At 41.2% G+C, this 9,284-nt stretch overlaps 1 protein-coding gene across 6 annotated transcripts; it reads left to right on the top strand.

The window, feature by feature from the left end:
- Positions 1 to 2,134: 2,134 nt before the first annotated feature.
- Positions 2,135 to 7,958, top strand: LOC147634072 (phosphomethylpyrimidine synthase, chloroplastic-like). Of its 6 annotated transcripts, XR_015266973.1 has the most exons (6): positions 2,663 to 3,253; positions 3,499 to 3,626; positions 3,719 to 5,259; positions 5,347 to 5,713; positions 6,883 to 7,100; positions 7,370 to 7,958. XR_015266973.1 is itself a non-coding variant. In XM_086805174.1 (5 exons), the coding sequence occupies exons 2-4, from the start codon at positions 2,940 to 2,942 to the stop codon at positions 5,245 to 5,247; spliced, it is 1,971 nt and encodes a 656-aa protein (XP_086661300.1). In that variant the 5' UTR covers positions 2,135 to 2,645; positions 2,937 to 2,939; the 3' UTR covers positions 5,248 to 5,259; positions 5,347 to 7,958. The 6 variants fall into 6 exon arrangements, 2 of the variants coding, with proteins under 2 accessions (XP_086661300.1, XP_086661299.1); XM_086805174.1 differs by adding an exon at positions 2,135 to 2,645 and having other exon boundaries at positions 2,937 to 3,253; positions 5,347 to 7,958; XR_015266970.1 differs by having other exon boundaries at positions 5,347 to 7,100.
- Positions 7,959 to 9,284: the final 1,326 nt, after the last annotated feature.

Here is a 9,284-nt window from a genome sequence, read left to right as displayed (position 1 = left end):
TTGATTGTTTGGCATCATATGCATATGTGCCATTTCAGATCAGACTAAGATAAGGGAGTGAAATGCATTTTTATTGGCTATAGTTTAGAAACCAAAGGCTATCATCTCTATAATCCTTTTACCAAAAAATTCATTATTTTCAGGGATGTACTTTTTGCTAAGGATTTCGTCTATCCTATGATGGAATTCAATAAACATACTTATTCCCTAGACATGTTTGATGGTTTGTTGCCAGTGTTAGTGTCAGTGTCATGTCTATTGATATTGCCTATCCTGATCCTTGTTTATTGCTATATAACATCCATTATTTAGGGTTGCTGCTCATTTGTACTTTCTCCTTTGTAACAAAGAGCTTCATCTTCTCCCCTTTAAGCTAGCCATTCTCTCTCACACTCTACATTTACTCTCTTTATCATGGATTTGGAGTGGTACACACACTGCTCATATGTATTTGGTCCCACATATCATGTCATTAGGATAACTCAGTGCGACATGTTTAATCTATGTACCCCTCATTGACTTAGGGCTTGCCTTGGTACGGATCTTTAAATCCCACTTTCAACATGGTCATTGTAACGGGTTAAACCTAAAAATTCTATTCAGCTCTTAAAGTCATCCTTCTTATGTACTTAATCACCGCTCCTCAACAGGCACTCCTCAACAGGCACTCCTCAACATGCAAATAAGTCAAAAGATATAGCTTCACTAGTTTTCCACAATCTCCTTTTGTAAATCAAGCATGATTAGACATTCCCAATTTTTTGAGCTTGATCTTTGTAAATTTTAGATTATAGACATTCCATATGTTCCTCTTAACTCCCATACTAATCATAGCCCAAAAATCATTCTTCCCGTCCAATCATATGGTTTGTGTATGTTTTAGTTTGTATACTTCACAAGAGATCCCACCTTTTTCCCTTTTTCTCACAACTTGGCTTAGGGTTCTCATCTCCTTTATCCCACATATTTTCCACCACACAACTCCCAAAACCACTATATATAGCAAAATCAACAATGTAAAATAAAGTCATGGAGTTCCTTTCCTTCTCTCCACACCTCATTGCCATATGAGTGGGCTCCTTGATAGATGTGTGCATGGGAATGGGTGGTCAGCTCCCCTTGTAAATTGCCCCCACCCCCCAAAAAAACTCTAATCGTGCACCCACGCCATCTCACGCCGTTCGATTTTTTCCCTTTTTTCTCTCTTCTCCATATGCAAAGGTCCTTCAAGTCGCACCTAGGAGAGGGTGTGGTGGGGGACAAGCTTGCATCTCTTGCCCAACAACCTCTCCCCAAAACAATAAGCTCGGGGCGATGACTATGGCAAGTTACTTTTAGAATGGGAACCAGCAAGGCCCGTTGGTTGAGCTTGAGGACCTAGCACCACCACCAAGGGCCTTAGAAAGATAACAATATTTGTTTTGCTAGAAGTACGAGGGCCCCTCCATCTCAAAGTTGTAACATGAGTGTTGCCAGTTTAAACTTTCATGCATTGGAGGAGTACTGTAGTTGAAGCAAATTATTCAGATAAATTATTAATATGTATTAATTAAGTGCCACTGACGTGGCATTTAATTAATACAACCTTTAAAGATGAGTTGCCCTCACCCCCTCCCCATTTACTCGTTGAGTGAGGCCCTTTAAGGCTTTTTATAGAGAATTGTGGCAGTGTTCACAGAAAACCCGCAAACCCTTACAATGCACTTGCAAAATTCATGATCTCACTTGTAAATTTTATTTTTATAATTTTAAAGATCGACAAAATTTTAAGCATTTTAGTTATATTTTAGTGGAAAAATCTGTAAATATTGAAGAAAAACTTGTAAATTTTAAAATTGCAGGTATTAAGATCTGAGAATAAAACTATTCTACGTGAATAGTGAATTGTGGACCTTAAATAGAAAAGATATGGGTGAATGCATGCAAATAGAAAGTATATGGGTCATCATTTTATGGCCTTAAATAAAGAAGATATGGGGTCATCATTTCATTGTCTTTGTCAAGCATTAATCATTATATACTAAAATGAAACACTTTTATTCTTAAAAATCTTAAAAATATATAATGGAAATGCCCCCCAAAAAAAACATTTTGGTGCCATATATTATATATATACGCGAAGATTTTTTGTGCCGGCGAAAAAAGATATGGGGCTTTGTGTGGCTGAGAGTGGGTTAGCGTCGTGCGCTCTCCTTTTGAGAGGAGAAGATTATTTGACGCAATGACGCGAAGTTTTTTTGTGCCGGCGACGGGGCTTTGTGTGGCTGAGAGTGGATTAGCGTCGTGCCGCGTGCGCTCTCCTTTTAGGGAAAAATCGAGGAGAATCCGAGCGGCGCGAAGCTCCAAAATCTTATTCGTCTTTTTGCGTCGGCGTGAAGAATCTATGGTTCCCTCAGCCCTGTGAGTCGTGAGCCTGTGCTGTCGTTGGTGTGGGCCTGCGAACTGATTAAAAGGAACAAACTTTTAAAAGGGTTGTCGGGGCTCAGCCCCTGGGCCTTTTTCCTGCGAAGATTCTTCTCGAGACTCGTGTGTTTGTTCTCTTCCTTCAGGCGGAGAAGTGGAACCCACCCTCTTTGTCCCGCCTTCCCAAAAAAGGGCAAGTGGGCTGCTCCCGTTGGCCTCTCACGAAGCTGACACATTTGCTGGTGAGTGTGCGTCAATCATTCAATTGGATTAGTGGATTGAGAACATGGATTAGTTCGTTATTAGTTAAAATTTGTTTTCTAGATAATGATTTTAAAATAGCCCATCAATTTTGAGAGCACGTACACATGTACACATGCATCCCATGATCCATCTTTGGCTCATATCACATAGACTAACATACCGCCTTGCACATGCATACACTATCTATAACATACACGTTACCCATGTTTGCCTCGTAAGTTCTGTTTGCTTCTACAACTCCACCAACCTCACCACACTTCTGTGAACAGGTCATGGCTGCCATGGCTGCCCTCAATGCTGCCTCTACTTCCACTGCTTTGAAACATGACACTAACTTAGCCTTCTCCAGCAGCAAGGGGGCCGACCACATCAAGCAATCATGCTTCCTTCGGAAATTCGCCATATCTAGGGTCTCTCGCCTAGCTACCAGCATGGAGGGTGATGATGGTAAGGCCAGGGCAGAGCTCACGCCATCCGTGGTTTCTGACAAGCCCAGCCGGGCTATCACCAAGAACCCTTCTTCTCCGGAATTTCTTCCCATCCCGTCTTTTGAGGAATGCTTTCCTAACAGCACCAAAGAGTCCAGGTACCCACTTAAGTTGCACAATTGCGTTAGATATGATTGTTGTATACTTATCTGAGAAACTCTATGCCATCAATATGCGTGCATTTCCACATTTGCCTTGTTTTCGTTGCCTTCATGGTCGTGTTATTTGAAGAAATGTAATTTATTGCACATAAACATGCCACATTTTGTTGGCATGCTTTCTGGTTTCTGAACCTTACAAGCACTGTGGCCATCAACTCCTGATATCTTGATTTTCTGTGCAGTGAAGCTGTTCATGAGCCTACTGCATCTATTCTTCATGTGCCGTATAGGCGGGTCCATTTATCAGGTGATGAACCTCCTTTTGATGCCTATGATACCAGTGGACCACAGAATGTCAACCCTCATGCAGGTGCTGCCTTTATGATTGTTGCACTTATGTTAGCTTAATTTATTGTTTTGGGAAAAATTATGTAGTTCTTAGTAGGTTGTTTGCCTATGTAGGGCTTCCAAAAATCCGCAAGTATTGGATTGAGAGGAGAGAAGCCAGAGGCGACACTAGGTTCACTCAGATGCACTATGCAAAGCAAGGCATTGTGACAGAAGAGATGATGTATAGTGCTGTAAGAGAGAATTTAAGTCCGGAGTTTGTCCGGTCAGAGGTGGCTCGAGGAAGAGCCATTATTCCCTCTAACAAAAGACACCTTGAATTGGAGCCCATGATTATTGGTAGAAATTTTCTTGTAAAAGTGAATGCCAATATCGGCAATTCTGCAGTCTCAAGCTCTGTTGAAGAGGAGGTGCAGAAGCTACAGTGGGCTACCATGTGGGGTGCTGATACTGTGATGGATTTATCTACTGGGCGCCATATCCATGAAACTCGAGAGTGGATCCTGCGTAATTCTGCAGTCCCAGTTGGAACAGTCCCAATTTATCAAGCTCTTGAGAAGGTTGATGGGATTGCTGAGAAGCTGAGCTGGGAAGTGTTCCGGGATACCCTCATTGAGCAAGCTGAGCAAGGAGTTGACTACTTTACCATCCATGCAGGAGTCTTGCTGCGCTATATTCCTCTAACTGCAAGGCGCATGACCGGAATTGTGTCCCGTGGGGGTTCTATTCATGCAAAATGGTGCCTTGCATACCACAAAGAGAATTTTGCATATGAGCACTGGGATGATATTCTTGACATCTGTAATAAGTATGATATTGCACTCTCCATTGGGGATGGGCTTAGGCCAGGCTCAATTTATGATGCCAATGACCAGGCACAGTTTTCAGAGCTTGCAACTCAGGGGGAGCTCACTCGACGGGCTTGGGAGAAAGATGTGCAAGTCATGAATGAGGGTCCTGGTCATATACCTCTTCATAAGATCCCTGAAAATATGGAGAAGCAGCTAGACTGGTGTAGTGAGGCCCCATTCTACACTCTTGGGCCATTGACCACAGATATTGCCCCTGGGTATGACCATATTACCTCTGCCATAGGTGCCGCAAACATTGGAGCCCTTGGTACGGCACTTCTCTGCTATGTCACGCCAAAGGAACACCTCGGCTTGCCTAACAGAGATGATGTTAAGACTGGAGTCATAGCTTACAAGATAGCTGCACATGCTGCTGACTTAGCTAAGCAGCATCCGTATGCCAGAAGATGGGATGATGCCTTAAGCAAAGCTCGATTTGAGTTCCGTTGGCGTGATCAGTTTGCTCTCGCTTTAGATCCAGTTACAGCTCAAGCTTTTCATGATGAGACTCTACCTGCTGAAGGTGCCAAAGTTGCACATTTCTGCTCCATGTGTGGACCCAAGTTCTGCTCAATGAAAATAACCGAAGATGTTCGCAAGTATGCTGCGGAGCATGGGTATGGTGACGCAGAAGAAGCTATCAAGCGTGGGATGGACGAGATGAGTGCAGAGTTTCTTGCTGCAAAGAAAACAGTCAGTGGTGAGCAATGGGGAGAGGTGGGAGGAGAAATCTACTTGCCTGAGACCTACATCAGCAAGAACCAGGAGTCATCCACAGCAGGGCTCAGTTGAGCGAGGACTATGGTGGGTTTACACCTCTGCCTTTGCAGCTGTTGTAGATACATGTCCTTAAATTTCCAGCTTTTCTTTCACACTGTTTTCCTTTTGCAGGCCGATGTAGTGGGGGACCAGTGCGGGAGCTTTAGCTTTGGGCATCTATTTCTGTCTCCTTTGGGGCTGTGAGGACTGGCACCATGCCAGTGCATGCTGCAATTTCCATTTTCCTAGTTTATGAACAATCACTGATATCAGTTATGGTCTAGTTTTTCGTGAAACAGAATTTTTCTGATTATACGGCACCAGGGGTGCTTGTTCTGTGTGCAGCACTACTGCAGACAAGAGCAGGCTGAGAGAGTCCCTTTGCACCTGAACAGGATAATGCCTGCGTAGGGAGTGTGCCATACTTTTGTGTGGGTGTGTGTATTGTCAGGTTGCTCTTGCTTTGAGGATGTGTCATTGGAGATTTTCCACTCATATGGTAAGAGCTAAAAGGTGGTCTCTATATTCGTTACACATGCATATGTATGCACTCTCATGCTCATGTATGCACTCACGTATATGCATCGCACTTGCCCATGCATATGTATGTACTCATGCATCCATGTGCATGTACCATTGGAGAGTTTCCAATCATATGGTAGGAACGTAAAGGTGGTCTACATTCTCTACAGATGTACAATGCATATGCATGAACTTACACGTGCACATCCATTATTTGAAATTTCTTATATGGTAAGAGCTAAGAGGTGGTCTTTATTTTTGTTGCACATGCATATGTATGCACTATGCACATGCACATTCTTGTACTCACACATGCACACATGTGCATGTGTCATTGGAGAGTTTCCATGTGCATGTACCATTGGTAGGAACGTAAAGGTGGTCTACATTCTCTACAGATGTACAATGCATATGCATGAACTTACACGTGCACATCCATTATTTGAAATTTCTTATATGGTAAGAGCTAAGAGGTGGTCTTTATTTTTGTTGCACATGCATATGTATGCACTATGCACATGCACATTCTTGTAATCACACATGCACACATGTGCATGTGTCATTGGAGAGTTTCCATGTGCATGTACCATTGGAGAATTTCCAGTCATATGGTAGGAACGTAAAGGTGGTCTACATTCTCTACAGATGTACAATGCATATGCATGAACTTACACGCGCACATTCATTATTTGAAATTTCTTATATGGTAAGAGCTAAGAGGTCTTTATTTTTGTTGCTCATGCATATGTATGCACTATGCACATGTGCACATGCACATTCTTGTACTCACACATGCACACATGCGCATCATGTGTCATTGGAGAGTTTCCATTATATGGCTAGAGCTGAAAGGTGATCTATATTTTCCCTACTAATGCACTTGAACGCATTTGCATGTGCATACTTATGCGTCATTGGAGATTTTCCGCTTCTAGGGTAAGAGCTAAAAGCCTAAAGGTGGCTGCTATTTTCCCACACATGTTTATGTATGCACTTACACACGCACCTGTACACTGATATGGGAAGAGCTAAAATGTGGTCTCCATTTTCTCTGCACTTCTGTAGTAGCGCATAACATGTTTTTGTAATGGTTAAAGGGGTAAGGATATCACTAAACAAATGAGCTGTGTTGGCTTGAGTTCGAAGGATCTGAAGTACAGCAAGATTCAGCAAGATTTTTGTTAGCTTCCTAAGAAGTCTAAGATGATGGAGGTGGATGATTCGTGTCATTCAAGGCAATGCAAGTGCAAAGGCTACCTGATATTACCAACCTCCTCACAGTAGAATATAAGGCTTGATTACACATTGAAAAGCACCCGATTTTGCAAAAGGTTTTCAAAGAACACAAGGCGACTCCTTACTGGGTAAGCTCCTGTATGGGTCCTGTCAAGTAGTCTTTAGGGCTTAATTACATGTTGAAAAGGACCAAATTTTGCAGAAGATTATGCAAGAGCACAGCAAGGCTCCTAGGTGAGCTCGCTCCTGTGTGGGTCCCTTGTCATTTCCATCATAGGCTCCGAGGTTACAGTTTTTCATGCTTGTAAACTAAATACTCTATTTATAAATAAAGGGGTAATTAAAAGCTTAAATGAGGGAAAAGCCCGTCCAGAAACAAGACGATTCCAATTTGCAGATACACATGGTGAAGAGACTTTGCGAAACTAAAGAAGGCCATGGGGCAAAATGTTAGGATTTGAGTGCGGAGTGCATTCTCTAACATTGTCTTGGAAGTAAGCACCCTGCTCCAAGGTTGGTTCTACAATGCGCAGAAGCTTGATGACCGAGAAGGTTGGTTCTACAATGCGCAAAAGCTTGATAGCCTCGGTCATCCAAAAATGTCCATCCACAAATCATCTACGTGTGTGTGTGTGTGTGTGTGTGTGTGTGTGAGAGAGAGAGAGAGAGAGAGAGAGAGAGAGGTTTGTAGGATCAAGCATTTGTGATGTTCTTGCTGCAATCCACTACTTGTTGAGAAATTACGTGACTACCATTCCTTTAGCTTCTTTCCGAATTTGGAAGGTGAGATTCAGCCCGCTGTTTTCAAAGAGAGGAAGCAAATGTAGAGGTACAGGTTATCATTTAGAACTTCATATACAACTCTTTAAGTGGTGGCAAATCACCTTGCTTATGTTGCATTTTTTCATTATTTCTTGCATTTGATGATTGTGTGTAAAGACTCACAAAAAGAGCATTCACCATAATGACAAGATGATTTTGTAGAATAACATGGGCATTTTGTTAATCTCATTGAACTGGCATTTGTCACCAAGTGTGACTAGATTGTGAACTTTAGTCAATTTTAGTCTAAGAAAGTGGAAGTCGAGTGATCAAGAATTTTGTGTACTATCCACACATGTAACTTGCTACATGGAAAGATGTGTCATAAGAAATAAAACTTTCAGTTATTGTAATTTCTGTACAAGGTTTTGTATTCGAAGTCTCATAGTTGAATGGGAAACATTTGTGAGAGCTTCAAGATTCTAATTGATAATTATGTATGAACTCTCAATTAAAGATCTACTTGTTGGAGAGCCCCATGAAGTCAAAGTGGATCATAAAAGGTATGGCATTACACATGTTTGTTACAACTAACTACACAACTTTTAATTCAATTTATGTGTAATGTTGTATGTATGAGAACAAATCCCAAGAATTCTCCTTTGTCAAGCATGACATTGTCTTAAAAAACTTATTGCATTAAACTCTTTTTTGTTAAAGAATTGAATTGTGGCATGATACTATTGCATGTTGGCAATCTTTATTTGTCTCTTGTAGTTGATATACAAAGGAAAACAACATAGTGCTTATATAGGTATTAAAAGTGATTTTGATTCACTGCAAGAAAGATTTAGTAAACATGTGAAATGTGCTTTGGTATAAAAAATACATAAGAAAACCACATTTTGTCTATGCGAAAATGTAGGCATCAAAAGTGAGATTGTTATTTGTTAGTTTTTATAATGATTTTTGGATCCAAAGATGACTTACAATGCAAAATTTTCTTATCATGCTACACATCATCGAAAGTCTCTTAAAGAAGATAATCTTTATGTATAATCTTAAAAAAAATTGATTTTAATGTATAACTTTTATCTCATGCCAATTTTTTATGTTAGCACTACTAAAGAGCACTGTTAAAAACCTAGAAAAGCGTAGTTGATAACATTCTTCCACCATTAAGAGACAATACGAGTATCGAAACACACATGGAGAGCATGAGTAATGGTAATGGGAATTGGTCAGAAGGGTGTATCCGATAAGGTATGTCGCTTTTTTTATGTTAGCACTACTATAAAGCACTGCTAAAAACCTTAAAAAGCATAGTTGATAACATGCTTCCACCCTTAAGAGACATACGACTATCGAAACACGCATGGAGAGTATGAGTAATGGTAATGCGAATTGGTCTGAAGCTAGCTCATAAGCTAGTCTTGTGGGAAGTCTCCTTCCTCTTCGCCTCCCCCTTCCTTGGGTTGGTTTCTTGGTGGTAATCATCTCTATGCAAGGCCATGGGGAAAGGTGAAATTTCCATGTTTAGTGCATCCTCC

Source organism: Cibotium barometz, chromosome 11 (genome assembly GCF_041138505.1).
Source record: "Cibotium barometz isolate CiBa-2024 chromosome 11, ASM4113850v1, whole genome shotgun sequence".
NCBI lineage: Eukaryota > Viridiplantae > Streptophyta > Polypodiopsida > Cyatheales > Cibotiaceae > Cibotium > Cibotium barometz.
This window is presented reverse-complemented; position numbering and strand designations above follow the sequence as displayed.

What these genes read in the sequence shown, in the direction of transcription:
- LOC147634072 (XM_086805174.1), top strand. Translation starts at nt 2,940, where the DNA reads ATGGCTGCCATGGCTGCCCTCAATGCTGCCTCTACTTCCACTGCTTTG. An exon ending in AACAGCACCAAAGAGTCCAG is followed by an intron (nt 3,254 to 3,498) that starts GTACCCACTTAA and finishes TTTTCTGTGCAG; the next exon opens with TGAAGCTGTTCATGAGCCTA. An exon ending in GAATGTCAACCCTCATGCAG is followed by an intron (nt 3,627 to 3,718) that starts GTGCTGCCTTTA and finishes TTGCCTATGTAG; the next exon opens with GGCTTCCAAAAATCCGCAAG.